At 49.3% G+C, this 16,861-nt stretch overlaps 1 protein-coding gene across 1 annotated transcript in view; it reads left to right on the forward strand.

Moving 5' to 3' along the window:
- The window catches only part of IFT52 (intraflagellar transport 52), a 106,515-nt gene that overhangs the window by 53,920 nt on the left and 35,734 nt on the right, over nucleotides 1–16,861 (forward strand). Inside the window, exons 8-11 of the mRNA XM_075349839.1 lie at nucleotides 2,831–2,917; nucleotides 14,040–14,108; nucleotides 14,216–14,370; nucleotides 14,465–14,552. Coding sequence (XP_075205954.1) covers nucleotides 2,831–2,917; nucleotides 14,040–14,108; nucleotides 14,216–14,370; nucleotides 14,465–14,552 — 399 coding nt within the window. The remainder of the gene's footprint in view (nucleotides 1–2,830; nucleotides 2,918–14,039; nucleotides 14,109–14,215; nucleotides 14,371–14,464; nucleotides 14,553–16,861) is intronic.

Genomic DNA, 16,861 nt, shown 5'->3' on the forward strand with positions numbered 1-16,861 from the left:
GGCCATGATTTTTAGTTACCGCCGCCCCCACCGGAGGTCACGTGCATGATCACGTGACTTTCGGTGGTTGCCATCGTAGCACAGGGTCATGTGATGACGCCTGCAGCTATGAAGTTTCACTTTCGTTTTCCCTCGGCCGAGAGCAGAGAGAAACAGGACTGAATCTGCTGTTTACAGCTGTATAGCTGTGATCAGCAGATAGATAAGAGCGATCGGATTGCTGATCGCTATAGCCCCCTAGGGGGACTAATAAAATAAAAAAAAATAAAAAAACAAGTTTAAAAAAAAACACAAAAAAACCCCCTAAAAGTTCAAATCACCCCCCTTTCCCTCCATTGAAAATTAAAGGGTTAAAAAATAAATAAATATACATATTTGGTATTGCCGCGTTCAGAAATGCTCGCTCTATCAAAATATAAAATCAATTAATCTGATTGGTAAACGGCGTAGTGGCAAAAAAATTCCAAACGCCAAAATTACGTTTTTTGGTCGCCGCAAGTTTTATGCAAAATGCAATAACAGGAGATCAAAACGTAGCATCTGCGCAAAAATGGTACCATTAGAAACGACAGCTCGAGACGCAAAAAATAAGCCGTCACTGAGCCATAGATCCAGAAAAAAGAGAACGCTACGTGTTTCGGAAAATGGCGCAAAACATGCGCCACTTTTATTGGACAAGCGTGTGATTTTTTTTTTTAACCCCTTAGATACAAGTAAACCTATACATGTTTGGTGTCTACAAACTCGCACCGACCTCAGGCATCATACCCATACATCAGTTTTACCATATAGTGAACACCGTGAATAAAACATCCCAAAAACTATTGTGCCATCACACTTTTTTTGCAGTTTTTCCACACTTGGAATTTTTTTGCTGTTTTCCAGTACACCATATGGTAAAACTTATGATTTCATTTAAAAGTACAACTTGTCCCGCAAAAACCAAGCCCTCACTCATATGGCAAGATTGACGGAAAAATAAAAAAGTTACGGCTCTCGAAAGAAGGGGAGCAAAAAACAAAAACGCAAAAACGGAAAGTGCCCCGGGGCTGAAGGGGTTAATATAATGTCTAAAACGCAGGCAATTAAATTGTCAAAAACGCATGTTTTCTGCATCCAAAAAGCATGTAAAACGCTAGGATTTTGATGTAGATTGCGTTTTGAAACCTCTCATTGACTCCAATGTTAGCAAAACGCTGCCCAAATGGCAAAAACAATTGACATGCTGCTTCTTTAAATGCTGAGTTTTTGCCCAAAAATATGCAAATTAAACGCAGCATTTAGAACAGCAAAGTGTGCACAAGAAATCCCTATTTCCCATAGACTTTGCTTGAAAATCAAAACGCATGCATTTTGGCATTAAAACGCTGCAGTTCAAAACGCTGCGGAAACACAGGTAAAAACGCTAAGTGCGCACATAGCCTAAGACGCACCAGACCATAAGATGCACCCTGGTTTTAGAGGAGGAAAATAAAATTTTAAGCAAACAATGTGGTCATGACACACTGTTATAGGGCAAGGATCCGCTGCTGACACTGTTATGGGGGTAATGTCCCCAAATTCTCTACTAAGGTACCCCATCCTGATAAAGATCCTCCTGCCTTGTATATTATGCCCATCCTTGTATATATGTCCACCATCCTGGTATGTGCCTATATCCTGATATGTGCCCCCATCCTGCTATATACCCCCATCCTGATATGTGCCCACATCCAGGTACCGTATATAGCCCCATCCAGATATGTGCCCCCATCCTGATAAATACCTCATTCTGATAAATACCCCAATCCTGCTATATACCCCATCCTGGTATATGGCCCATATCCGTGGCACACCAAAAACGTTTATACTCACCTTTCCTCGCTCCACGCATCCTCGCTCATCTTCCTGTCTGTGCTAGCAGCAGCGCTACTGACCTGTGTGGAGCCGTGCGCACAGTGATGACATCATCGCTGTGCGCACTGCTCTCCACACACATCAGTGGGCAGGCGGACAGCAGGTTATTGCGATGCTGCAAGGAACTGTGACCGGTGAATATACTTATTCACTGCCCCCGCGCTGATGATGATACGCGGGGGGCAGTGATTATAGTCACACATGATCACTCCAGGCTATAGGAGCCAGGGATGATCACGCGGGCCAGCTGTTTGGTATGCGCATCCGCTGACCATCATCCCACCTACCTGTCAGCGCCAGTTTCACCGCTGAGAGATGATGGGTGTCGGGAAGCAGTGCATATGAAAAGAGATAATGAGCGGGCCCACGTGGTCACGGTAGGCGCTGCTACAGCCTGCTCATACCGCCGATGACACGCTCCACTGCAGCACCTTCAGTCCCGTTCGGACTATACATTCAGACTATTCTGACTATAAGACGCACCCCCCACTTTCGTCCAACATTTGGGGGGAAAAAAAGTGCATCTTATAGTCCAAAAAATATGGTATCTTATTGGACTGTTTCCACTCTTCTCTGTCACCTCACTATTCTACTATCATCAACTGGCTGCTGCAGCCAATCAGATGCCACTGATTAGCTGCAGCCTTCACATTCTGGCCTAAGAGAGTAAGCTATCTCTGACAAAATATACAATCTTCAGCCAGTCAGCAGCCACTGATTGGCTGCAGCAGTCAAGTGAAAACCCTTTCACCATATGGTCATGGGAGCAGAGGACACAGTAGAGACTGCAGATGAGCTGCACCAGTCCAAGAGGAAGATGTATTTGAGGTTTCATTTTTGTTCCTTAAAACACAGTGGGTTAAGGGTGGACATTTCCTTTAAAGTAGCCTTTTCAACAGACATGGACTTATTTATCTTGTCTCTATCCTTTTAGTCACATAGAGGGAAACTGGCTGTGGTGGGATCATGCCACATGTTCAATGATCAGTACCTGGATAAGGAAGAAAATGCAAAGATTCTGGTGAGTTTTTGCCATTTTGCCATTGTGATTGTGTCAAGATGAATATATGTATATAGTGTGTGTATGTATATATGAATATATGAATGAAGGTGTTAAACTCTCATTGAACAATATTAAGGGGAATCTGTTAGAAGATTTATGCTTCTTAAGACACAGGCAGCATGAATCAGAGCCTGGTTGCAATATTGTACCAGGTATGTTTCACTCAGGACTCTCTCAAATTACACACATTGCAAAGGCCTATCAGTCACCTGGTGCCGACAGGGGAGAAGCCGGCTGGGGGCCACTCTGGACTAGGCAGGTCTCTCCCTGTAGTCCCAGTCTGGATCTTCAAGCTATGTTTCTGAAAAAAGCATACCTGCCTGCAACTCTGCATCCAGCTCTGATCCATGACGCCCGTGGTTTAGGCAGAAGGAATCGAGTAAGGCCGGAGTCACACTTGTGAGTGCCTCGCATTTAACTCGCGCGAGTCTCTCATCGAATCACCCGGCACGGCTGCACACTCTCTGGACAGGAGCGTCTGCATAGAGATACATGCAACTGACTCTCTAATGTCAGCAAAGTGTGCGGCCATGCCGGGTGATTCAATGAGAGACTCGCGCGAGTTACACGTGAGGCACTCACAAGTGTGGCTCCGGCCTTACTTGTTCCCTTTAAAGAAATGACAGAATGTCTTGCAGCGCTGGTGTTCTGGGTTCAAATCCCACCAAGGAAAACATCTGCAAGGAGTTTGTATGCTCTCCCCGTGTTTGTGTGGGTTTCCTCCGGGTTCTCCGGTTTCCTCCCACACTCCAAAGACATACTGATAGGGACTTTAGATTATGAGCCCCAATGGGGACAGTGTTGCCAATGTATGTAAAGCGCTGTGGAATTAATGGCGCTATATAAGTGAATAAATATTATTATAAGGTGTTTCTTAGGGCAGGTTCACACTACCATATTTTCGGTCCGAGTGCTATCTGTGAAAAAATGGACAGCACTCCTCGGAAAAATGTTATTTAGTGGCGCTGTACAGATGATCACAGCTGAGTTTTTATTCTGAAATGGTTTGAGACTCACCCATTCAAGTATATGGGTACTAAAAAAAATGTGATACTATAATATATCCTTGATTATTACAGCTACACTGCAATTCTGTAATAGAGTAAACTGTAAATGGTCCTGTAAAAAATGGATTATATATGGACTACATGTAGATGATAAGTGAGAAAATTCGTCCCACTTTTCTGACTTAAAATCTGATCAAATTTTTATTTTCTCTGACGCCTCATTGGGGGACAGGACCATGGGTGTTATGCTGCCTATCCATAGGAGGACACTAAGTAGATGCAAAAGCATAGCTCCTCCTCTGCAGTATACACCCCATGGCCGGACCAGGCAGTCTCAGTTTTAGCTTAGTGTCTGTAGGAGGCACTTCCTTTCAAGGTTTGTTATTTTTTGAGGGCGACGGTTTCCTTTTGGGACCGATCTCCCACTACCATCAACGGACGGGAACGTGAAGTGTTGCCTACACATACCCCCTCCCGCGACGCTGGATCCTGGGCTGGACGACGGGTTCCATAGACACCGATTTTCCAAAGCCCAGGGCAGAGGCACAATTCCTCAGCCCCTCTTTGCAGGCTCTGAGTTGAATATGGCATCAATTCCTCAGCCCCTCTTTGCAGGCTCTGAGTTGAATATGGCACCGTTGTGACCGGATACAGCAAGCTGACTCTGCTATTGTCACTGCCTGGATTGAAGCAGTGTTTAAGGTGAGATCCCCCCTGACTGGTTTCCCAGACAAAGGGAGAAAAGGCTGTGCAGGAAAGGCTCCCAGGGCTGAATATACAGTATTTATTATGAGAAAGTCCCTGGCTAAGGCAAGGAAGAGAGCCCCAGGAATCCTGAACACACAGTCTTAACTTTTCCCTAGCTTGCTGGCTGGAGGAGGGGGGAAGTCCCTCCTGTTTGCAAACTCCTGCACAGATAATTTCCGGTGGCAGGGGGGAGGGGGTGGCTAGAGAATCACAGAGCTCAGGGACTCACACTGTTTATTATTTGCTCTGTTTATTTGATCTAGCAGAAATGCCGGCTGATAACCACCAGTGACACGCTGTGTGCTGACTAGAGGGAGAGGGAGGAAAGCTATCAGAAGCTCCTTTCCTTTTACTACCCACAGCGGGGGGGGGGCACACTGACTACTTCTTCGCGCTCTTTTAGCGCTAGGCCCGCCCCCCCCCCAGGAAAGCGTGGGAAGATCTCCAGCCATCGGCTGATTCTGGTAAGGTGCTGCTCACTGTAGCACTGCTGAGCATTGCTCCCCCTTCTAGCATACTCCTATCAGGAACATGCAGAATTCAAAAGGCACTAAGAGGGCTAAGGCCCACATAGTCTATTATTCAGCCTGCACTGCCTGCCACGTTGAGCTACCACGTAAACACACCTCTTCTCTCTGTGAGTCCTGTGCCCCTATAGCCCTCCAAGACCCCCCTGCCACCACCGCCGCAACCGTCAGCCCAGAGCCTAGGGCTCCCAGCCCACCGGAATGGGCACAGTTTCTGTCCCAATCCATGGATAAACTGTCACAGAACCTGGTGCTGGCTATGCAATGTCGTCCTCCACACCCTTCTGGGTCCCTGGACGGAACGCAGCCTAAGGATACCCCTATGGAGGATCCTTCTGAGGTAATCCGGGCACATGCTTCACCGGTTGCAGGGATCAGGAAAAGAGCACACGGCCGGGTGTCTCCAGCGGGCTCTCCCTTGGGAGCACACAGGTCAGGCTCTCCCTCACGCTCCACGGCTTCTGAAGATCTGGAGGAGGGAGAATGCTGTTTGTACCAGGAGGATTCCTTGGTTTCAGCCTCCCCAGATGATCAAACTGCAATAGACTCCCTTATAGCAGCAATCAACCAAACTCTGCATGTGGAGGATCCCCCATCCACTACCACTGACCATGCGGTCTCCTTTAAGAGGGCAAGGAAACCCCAAAAGGTTTTCGCTGATCACCCTGAGTTTCAGGATATACTCACAAAGCAAAGGGAAAAGCCTGACAAGCGCTTCGGTAACCGAAAACTCATGGAGTCCCGGTACCCTTTTGCCTCTCCTGCCCCTAAGGGCTGCACCGATCCGCCCTTGGTCGACCCCCCGGTCTCCCGCCTTACCATAAAGACGCTCCTGTCTTTACCCGATGGTTCCTCCATCAAGGACCCGACAGACAGACAGGTGGAGCACCTCGCCTGCTCTGCTTTTGAGGCTGCGGGTTCCTCCCTCTCGCCCTCCTTTGCCTCTGTGTGGGTCGCAAAGACGATCTCGGTCTGGGCAGAATCCCTTAACACTTCGCTTGAGGAATCCCAGTTCACTCATACCTTCACAGAGGTAACAGCTCAAATTGCCGCTGCGGCGGAGTACCTCATGCAGGCCTCCATGGACGCTGCTACATGCGCAGCGTTTGCCGCCTCAAATACCATAGCCATCCGTAGAGCTCTCTGGCTCCGACAATGGCGAGCGGACTCTGCCTCCAAGAAGTCTCTCACGGGCCTCCCCTTTTTTCCAGACCGATTGTTTGGCAAACGTCTGGACAAGCTCATTTCTGACGCCACGGGAGAAAAGAGTACCTCCCTCCCCCAGCTGAAGTCCAGGACGTCCTTCACCAGACGTCCACAGTCCTCGTTCCGCTCCTTTCGGAACTCATTTGGTTAGTCGACACCCCGTGCTGTCCACGCCACCAGCCGCGGACTACGCAGGGACCGACCTTCTCAGCTCTCCCCGAAACCTACTTCGTCATGGCAGCCTAGACCGAAACAGTCCAGGACTAGAGAGACTCGGCCACGACGTTTTTCCCCCTCATGACTCCTTCGGCGCCCCGGAAGACACACTCATTGTAGGAGGTCGACTACGGCTCTTTCAACACATCTGGGCTGCCGCCTCAGACGACAAATGGGTGCGAGACCTTGTGTCTTCCGGTTACCACATAGAATTTCGGACCCGACCCCCGAGTCGGTTCTAACAGCAGGAGGGATAATACCTGTCCCAGACGACGAGAAGTTCGGGGGTTTTTATTCCAACCTCTTTGTGGTCCCCAAAAAGGATGGGTCAGTTCGACCCATCCTGGACCTCAAACACCTAAACAAGCATGTGCACGTACGGAGATTCAGAATGGAGTCCCTAAGGTCCATTATTGCATCCATGGTCGAAGGGGAATTCCTCGCATCCATAGTCATCAAGGACGCGTACCTGCACATACCCATCGCCCCAGCTCACCAAAAGTTCCTCCGCTTTGCAATTCAGGACTCCCACTTTCAATTCGTAGCTCTACCCTTCGGCCTTGCCACCGCACCAAGGGTCTTCACCAAAGTCATGGCGGTCGCCATGAGCGTCCTTCACGCCAGGGGAGTGGTCGTTCTCCCTTACTTGGACGACCTCCTCATCAAGGCCTCCTCCTTCCGCGACTGCTCAACCAGCGTACAGATCACTGTGGACAACCTATCCCGCTTAGGGTGGCTAGTGAATCTGGACAAATCATCCCCGGTCCCATCACGATTCATCACCTTCCTGGGCATATCCCTGGACACCCATCGGGGCTTGATCCTTCTCCCTCAGGACAAGGCGATCGCTCGAGCGGTACGCTGCCTTCTACGTCCTCCGTCTCGCTCCATTCGATTCAGCATGAAAGTGCTCGGCAGGATGGTGGCGGCTATGGAAGCAGTACCCTTTGCTCAACTGCACCTCCGCCCACTGCAGCTAGCCCTTCTAGCGGCCTGGGACAAGAGCCCCTTCTCCCTGGACAAACATCTTCACCTGACGCCTTCAGTCAGGTACGCACTCCGGTCCTCATCCCTATCGAAGTGGAGATCCTTTCTCCCAGTGAACTGGCTGGTCCTGACCACGGACGCCAGCCTCCTAGGCTGGGGAGCAGTGTACCGGCACCACACTGCTCAAGGACGTTGGACGCCCCAGGAGTCTTCCCTACCCATAAACACCCTGGAACTCCGCGCGATCTTCCTCGCGCTCAGAGCGTTCTGCCCTCTGCTAGCGGGTCGTCAGATTCGAGTCCAATCGGACAATGCGACAGCTGTAGCCTATATCAATCGGCAGGGGGGCACCCGCAGCAAAGCGGCTTATCTCGAGGCCCACAAGATCCTCAGCTGGGCCGAATCGACGGGATCAGTGATATCAGCGGTACACATACCGGGGGTAGAGAACTGGGCAGCAGACTTTCTAAGTCGCCAAGGCCTGTCCGCCGGAGAATGGTCTCTCCACCCAGATGTGTTTCTACACATCTGCACTCGCTGGGGCACTCCAGACGTGGACCTAATGGCCTCAAGGTTGAATGCAAAGGTACCCGCGTTCATAGCCAGGTCACACGACCCGCAGTCCATCGGCGCGGATGCTCTAGTCTGCTCCTGGCACCACTTCCGCCTGCCTTACATATTTCCACCTCTACCCCTGCTGCTGCGGGTGATCAGGAAGATCAAAGCATAGGGAGTCCCGGTGATACTGATAGCACCGGACTGGCCCAGGCGCGCCTGGTACGCCGAATTAGTACAAATGCTCACAGACGCACCGTGGCGCATTCCAGACATCCCAGACTTGCTGACCCAAGGGCCCATTTCCCATCAGAACTCCAGAGCCCTGAAGCTGACGGCATGGCCATTGAGACCTGGGTATTAACAAGAGCGGGATTCTCCCCCGCGGTTATTTCCACCATGATCAGCGCCCAAAAGCCTGCTTCATCCCGCATTTACCACCGTACGTGGAAAATCTTCCTTTCATGGTGCAGAGAAACTAACGTCCAGCCTATGCCTCTGGCCATCCCCAGAATTCTCGACTTTCTACAGTCTGGCTTGCAAGCGGGGTTGGCTCTCAGTTCCCTTAAAGGGCAGGTCTCAGCGCTCTCAATCTTCTACCAATTTCGCCTGGCTCAAAAACCGCAAGTCAAGACCTTCCTCCAGGGCGTTTTCCATCTAGTTCCCCGGTGCAAACGGCCGCTGGACCCATGGGACCTCAACCTCGTTCTGGACGGTCTCCAGAGGTCTCCCTTTGAACCCCTCAAGGAATCCTCCCTTGCTCTTCTGTCCTGGAAGGTAACATTCCTGGTGGCAATTACGTCCATCAGACAGGTTTCGGAGCTAGCAGCACTCTCTTGCCGCGAGCCTTTCCTGATCTTTCACCAGGACAAGGTGGTTCTGCGCTCCCTTCCGGTTTTCCTTCCAAAGGTTCTTACCCCGTTTCATTTGAACGAGGACATTGTTCTGCCTTCATTTTGTCCTCACCCAGTTCATAGGGTGGAAAGGTCTCTGCGTTCGTTAGACCTCGTCAGAGCTCTCAGATATTACATATCCAGGACAGCCCCCTTTAGGAAAACGGACTCTTTGTTCGTCATTCCTGAGGGGCCTAAGAAGGGACAGGCAGCTTCAAAGGCGACTCTGTCTCGCTGGATTCGCTCTGCGATCCAGGAAGTCTACCGCCTGCAACTCAAGCCCATTCCTAGTGGGCTGCAGGCTCATTCCACTCGAGCAGTTTGCGCTTCGTGGGCCATTCGGCATCAGGCTTCAGTGGAACAGGTGTGTAAGGCTGTGACCTGGTCTAGCCTACATACGTTTTCAAAGCATTACAGCGTCCATACCCAGGTTTCAACTGAGCCAAATCTGGGTAGGAAAATTCTGCAAATGGCAATAGAGCACCTCTCACAGTAGGCGCTCCAGGCTGTCTGGGACTGGTTCCTAGTCCTTGGGTTGTGTTGTCTTCTTTTATGTTTCCCACCCATGGACTGCTTTAGGACGTCCCATAGTCCTGTGTCCCCCAATGAGGCGTCAGAGAAAAACGGATTTTTGTGTACTCACCGTAAAATAGTTTTCTCTTAGCCATCATTGGGGGACACAGCACCCACCCTGTTGCCCTGCGGGGCCTTGGTTCTCTCAGTACCTTATTTGGTTTTTTTTCTCTTCTTTTCTCATGTTCCTCTGTTGAGAAGTTTTTTACTGCTTTTTTCTCCTACTGCTTGTGTACTAAAACTGAGACTGCCTGGCCCGGCCAGGGGGTGTATACTGCAGAGGAGGAGCTATGCTTTTGCATCTACTTAGTGTCCTCCTATGGATAGGCAGCATAACACCCATGGTCCTGTGTCCCCCAATGATGGCTAAGAGAAAACGATTTTACGGTGAGTACACAAAAATCCGTTTATATACTGCCATGAAATACTAGCCTTAAAGGGAATCTGTCAGCAGGTTTTTACAAATTCATCTGAGAGCAGCATGATGTAGGCAAAGAGATCCTAAGGCCTTGTGCCCACAGGGCGTTTTTACAGCGTTTTTTCTAGCGTTTTTCATTGCTTTTTTTAATCAATAAAAGCAAGGAAAAAGCATCCCAGCAAAGTCTATGAGAATCGGGACTTGCTGTGCCCACGTTGCTTCTTTTTCAGTTGCTTTTTTTCTTGCTGAAAAAAGAAGCAACATGTCAATTGTTTTAGCGTTTTTCCCTGCTTTTTTCCCCAATTGACTTCAATGGAGTAGGGAAAAAAAGCAGGAAAAAACGCATGTGTAATGCCCACGTTGCTTTATATTTTATGCGTTTGGGCGTTTTTAGGGAGAAAAGAAAGCTATGGCTATGTAGATTCCTTCATAGAAGAAAGCCACATAGCCAGCGTCAGCAGCTGTTATCTTATCTCCCATTGTTTAGCGCGACACCTCTGCAGGGACCCCGCTGACGTCACAAGGTAAAGAGTTCATCACAGCGGGGGATCTCCAGGAAATACCCCAGTAATCCCCCTGCATGAATTGTATTCACCTCCTGACATTCCCGAACTTATACAGCGAGGTGTCGCGGTAAACAATGCAGGGACCGCCGCTGATGTCACAAGGTAAAGAGTTCATCCCAGCGGGGATCGCCAGGAATGCGGGGGGCATTGCTCGGTAATCCCCCAGCATGAATTGTATGCACCTTGTGAGATCCGGAACTTCTCTGCAGGGATGTGTGGCAGTAAACAATGCAGGGACCCCCGCTGACGTCACAAGGTGAATAGTTCATCCCAGCGGGGGATCTCCAGGAAAGCCCCCGGTAATTCTCCGGCATGAATTGAATTCACCTCCTGACATCACCGGACTTCCCTGCAAAGAGATGTCGCGGTAAAACACCGCAAGAATACTGAATGGCTGGTGCACAGCCTATGCCACATAAATGCAGGCAACCCCCGCTGACGTCAAGGTGAACCCCGAAAAACCCCGGTGATCCTCCTGCATGAACTGTGTTCACCTTGTGCCGTGCACCAGACATTCAGTGTTCTTGCAGTGTTTTACCAACACCACTCTACAGGGAGGTCCACCGATGTCACAAGGTGAATACAGTTCATGTAGGAGGATCACCGGGGTTTCCTGGAGATCCGCTGCTGGGATGAACTCTTCCCCTTACTCACCTCTCTGCAGTCTCCTGGGTCACGTCCCATGGGCTCCAGGACCCGCCGGTAAGCAGCTGATTATGTCCATCGGTGAAAAGCCTGCCGGCTTTTTAATAAACAGATGATGAATCAGCTGATCTTCCCTGGACGTAAACGATCGGGTGATGCTATCAGGTGATAGCATCAGCTGCTTACCAGCGGGTCCTGGAGCCCATGGGACTTTTAGACAATCAGCTGATGTGTAATCTGTTTCAGGTCCTTGAACCTGTGTCAGGTTCAAAGACCTGAATCCAATATCATCTGATCAGAAGGCAAACCGATCAGATGATGTGTCATCATCTGATCAGTTTGCCTTTCAATCAGATGATATTGGATCCGGATTGGACACCTCGGGACCCTCGACCCAGGACTACGGCGGAGGGGGGTTCTTTAGTTCAATAAAGATGGAGTCACTAATTGTGTTGTGTTTTATTTCTAATGAAAAATATTTTTCTCTGTGTTGTGTTTTTTTTATCTTTACTAGAAATTCATGGCGGCTATGTCTAATATTGGCGTGACACCATGAATTTCAGGCTTAGGGCCAGCTGATAATACAAAGCTGGCCCTAACCCCATTATTACCCAGTGAGCCACCCGATACCAGGGCCGCTGGAAGAGTTGGATACAGCACCAGAAGATGGCGCTTCCTATGAATGCGCCATTTTCTGGGGCAGCCGCGGACTGCAATTCGCAGTGGGGGGGGGCCCAGAAAGCTTGGGCCACCCTGTACTGCGGATTCCAGTCCCCAGCTGCCTAGTTGTACCTGGCTGGACACATAAATTGGGCGAAGCCCATGTCGTTTTTTTTTATTATTATTTTATGAAATTCATGAAATAATTAAAAAAAGGGCTTCCCTATATTTTTGGTTCCCAGCTGGGTACAAATAGGCAGCTGGGGGTTGGAGGCCACCCGTACCTGCCTGCTGTACCTGGCTGGCGTACAATAATATGGCGAAGCCCATGTCGATTTTTTTTTTAATTCATTAAAAAAAGAACAAAAAAAACAAACACATAACCCAAAAGGGTTAGGGGTAAAAAAAATGCTTAGGCTCTAGCTGCATTTTCTATTGCTAGGGTAACTTAAACAGCTACTGGCTGCTAACCCCTCCTGCTTGATGTTACCTTCACTGGCAATGAAAAATCCAGTTAAGCCCTTTTTTCTTGAGTTTTTTTGCCAAAAAATTAAAAAAAAAATTCCATGGGCTTAGCCCAATTTTTGTGTCCAGCCAGGTACAACCAGACAGCTGGGGACTGGAAACCGCAATGCTGAGTGGCCCAAGCTTTCTGGGCCACCCGCTGTGTATTGCAGTCCGCAGCTGCCCCAGAAAATGGTGCTTTCATAGAAGCACCATCTTTTGGCGCTGTATCCAACTCTTCCAGTGGACATGGTGCCAGGTGGCACGCTGGGTAATAAGGGGTTAATACCAGCTTTGTTTTACCAGCTGGTATTAAGCCCGAGATTCTTAATGTGAAGCCAAGTTTGACTTGGATATTAAGAATCTCCAATAAAGGGTTAAAAAAAAAACCACACAAAAAATACTTTATTAAAAATAAATACACAGACACACTTAGGGACTCCATCTTTATTACTCCCTCTCACCCCTCCTCAATCCTGGTCTTCTGTCACCGATCTAGCTCTGCTATATCAGAAAGCACGGGGGAGGAAGAACGCTTCAAATCCCCGTGCTGTCTAATCACTCAATGAGTTAGCAGAGACTGCAGGTTGGTAAGCTGTGACATCACCGCTACCACCGTTGCCATAGTAACCTAATGAGCAGGTTGCTATAGCAACGGTGATCTCCGAGCACCTGATTCCCGGCACCGCTATTCACCTGCATGAGCCGGTAAATAGCGGTGCTGGTAAACGATCTAATAGATCATCATTTTCCTGTCACTTTTATTCCAAAATGGAGATTGAAAAAAATGGGCTGAACAAGGAAATGATATCAGAACACCTTTTTTTCACATCCAACTTTAATGAGCTGAAACAAGCATTCAATAGTAACAAAAAAGCATGAAAAGAAGCATGAAAAAAAGCAGGAAAAAAAGCATGAAAGCATGAAAAAAAGCAGGAAAAAAAGCATGAAAAGAAGCATGAAAAGAAGCATGAAAAGAAGCATGAAAAAAAGCAAGAAAAAAAGCATGAAAAGAAGCAAGAAAAAAAGCATGAAAGCATGAAAAGAAGCATGAAAAAAAGCATGAAAGCATGAAAAGAAGCACAGAAAAAAGCTGCTTTTTTTGTGCTGAAAAAAAAGCACCGTGGGCACATAGCCTAAATCTAACTGTGTATCACTTAGATTACTGGGTGCAGCTGTTCTGACAAAATCAAAGACTTTAGATTTAGCATGTAACATAACCCATACAGCTGTCACCGCCCACACCAGGCTCTCAGTGTACATTTCCATAGATAGAAGCAGCTAATCACTGAAGGGGGTAGAGTTGGACTTGAGCTCATGCAGTGCTGGGTCTGACTAATGATAAAGCTACTGAAGCTTAAACATTGCAGGTAAACAAAATCAAACTTTGTGATAAGAGATGCCTGGCTGTAATCTGTATGTTAACCGTTGCAGCATTGCTGTCTTCAGATTACATTGCAAAACCCAGCTGACAGATTCTCTTTAAGTACATCACACTAGCGTGGCTATGCTACTGGTAGTAATATTACAAATTCTGCTGTCACACACAATAAAGTTTCTATCTTGTTATTAACAGGATGTGCTTATGCAGTGGCTCACCACTAATGACATCCAGCTAAATCAAATTGATGCTGAAGCTCCGGAGGTGAGTATAGCAGAATCTGCTTCATCCTACGGGGTTGTCAGTAAAACGTTTAGTGTTAGAGGTGCATGTTTTGACAGTTCCAACTCTGAACCTTCTTATCCTTCCAGATTTCAGATTACACTATGATCCCCGACACCAACAAATTATCCCAGCAGCTTCGTGTCTGCCTGCAGGAAGGAGATGAAAATCCTCGGGATTTCACCACTCTGTTTGACATGAGTATCTATCAGCTGGATACTTCTTCTCTCTCCAGAGTTCTCAAGTATGTGTTGGGCTCCTTAAGGTGTTTTCTTCTCCTTTTATACTTCTGTCCTTATTTTGTCAGCTATTTATGTCTGATCTCCCGCATTCTGCAGATCCTACAAGGAACTGAATGTGAAGCATGAGACTTTGCAGCTTATCCAGCCACAGTTTGAGGCTCCGCTCCCTGCCCTTGAGCCTGCTGTAAGTACTTTATAAAGTCCTCCTGGATTCTTACACCTACTTTGGTAACTATGGCCATACATTCACATGTATAGGGTTTGTGCACTTTATCAGAGTAGAAAGCTGGGGTACAAGTATATAAAACTTAAAGGGGTTATCCGGCTTCTTTTGACTTTTTTTCATTATTACACTATTGGGCTACATTGGGGCAGGTAAGTAGATAGAGACCACTTACCTGCCCTGCTGTCAGCCCCTCTCCCCCGGCTCAGAGTGGTCATGTGACCGCTCCTGCCGCGATTTTGCTGCTTCCGGTCATTTCATGTCTACATGGGCAGGGCCATGTTGACATGCAAATCTGGAACAGCATGTCGCCTCCCTGCTGGGCTGTACAGTGCGTGGAGTAACCGCCCCCGTTCCCTGCACCCTCCCACACATTCCCCTGCACCCCGTACTCTGGCCACAACCTCCCACACACTCCGTAGTCTCCCTCCCCCGCCTCCTGTGCCCAGCTACGTGCGCCCTGAATTCCAGCCGATTCAGTGTCCAGTTCAATAAGGCAAGGAACACTTGCTGTCAGATACATTGTCAGCGCTGTGTCCCCAGCGCTTTATCATGTTTACTGCCTGACGCCCTGGGAACTGTCTCCCCCCCCTCCCCCGTGCTCGCTGCCTGTGTCATCATGGGTTACCTGTGTGTGTGCATCAGTCTATGTCCCGCGCCAGCCCCGCGGATGCCCGCACTGCAGCGTGTCAGTGTTTGCCCCCCTCTGCAGTATAAGCTGCTTCTCACCCTGCAGTGCGTGCAGCCGCGGGGATGACGAGCGCTGCTTGTCATCACTGCCCGTGCAGTCTGTGTCCCGCTCCCTGCCAGCCCCGCAGCTGCCCGCACTGCAATGTCAGTGTCTGCCCGTAGTATCAGCAGCTTCTCACGCCGCGGGGCTGGCAGGGAGCGGGACACTGACTGCTAAAGGTGGTGTCACACACAGCAACAACGACAACGACGTCGCTGCTACGTCACCATTTTCTGTGACGTTGCAGCGACGTCCCGTCGCTGTCGCTGTGTGTGACATCCAGCAACGAGCTGGCCCCTGCTGTGAGGTCGCCGCTCGTTGCTGAATGTCCAGCTTCATTTTTTAGTCGTCGCTCTCCCGCTGTGACGCACAGATCGCTGTGTGTGACAGCGAGAGAGCGACGAAATGAAGCGAGCAGGGAGCAGGAGCCGGCATCTGGCAGCTGCGGTAAGCTGTAACCAAGGTAAACATCGGGTAACCAAGGTTGTTACCCGATATTTACCTTAGTTACCAGCCTCCGCCGCTCTCACGCTGCCAGCGCCGGCTCCTGCTCTGTGCACATGTAGCTGCAGTACACATCGTGTAATTAACCCGATGTGTACTGTAGCTAGGAGAGCAAGGAGCCAGCGCTAAGCAGTGTGCGCAGCTCCCTGCTCTCTGCACTGTGACATGTAACTGCAGTACACATCGGGTTAATTAACCCGATGTGTACTGTAGCTAGGAGAGCAGGGAGCCAGCGCTCAGTGTGCGCGGCTCCCTGCTCTCTGCACATGTAGCTGCAGGTTAGATTAGATGAGATAATTACCTGCTGTGACGATCTCCTGCCTCCTGACGTCACCGCGGTCACTGATTTCACTGCCCGTCTCGCGGGCGGCCCGAGACTGTCACTAGCAGTGACGTCATGGGCTCTCCCGATACTGCGTAGAACGCGGCGGGCATAGAAGTCAGTGACAGCGCTGACGTCAGGAGAGCAGGAGATCGTTACTGCAGGTAATGATCTCATCTAACCTCCTGATGGCAGCGCTCGGCATCCCCTGCAGTGACCTGGGCTGACCTATTGATGTTAGCTCAGGTCACTGCACGGCTCTCCCAGCCAATGGGGAACATTTTGTTCTTCATTGACTGGGAGTCTCATTGACTATGGTATGGATCGCCGTGCGACCCCCTTATTGGATTACGCCGGACCCGGATTGGATTGTTCTTGTCAATAAATTGTTGAAAGAGGGAATGTGGGAAGTGTTTTTTCAAATAAAACTTTTTTTGTTGTCTATTTTTTATTTCTTACTGACTGGGTTGGTGATGTCGGGTATCTGATAGACGCCTGACCTCACCAACCCCAGGGCTTGATGCCAGGTGACATTACACATCTGGCATCAACCCCATATATTACCCCGTTTGCCAACGCACCAGGGCAACGGGATGAGTTGGGGCAAAGCGCCAGGATTGGCACATCCAATGGATGCGCCACTTCTGGGGCAGCTGTAGCCTGCTATTTTTAGGCTGGGGAGTGTCCAATAACGGTGGACCTCCCTAGTCTGAG

This window comes from Anomaloglossus baeobatrachus, chromosome 5, assembly GCF_048569485.1.
Source record: "Anomaloglossus baeobatrachus isolate aAnoBae1 chromosome 5, aAnoBae1.hap1, whole genome shotgun sequence".
Lineage (NCBI taxonomy): Eukaryota > Metazoa > Chordata > Amphibia > Anura > Aromobatidae > Anomaloglossus > Anomaloglossus baeobatrachus.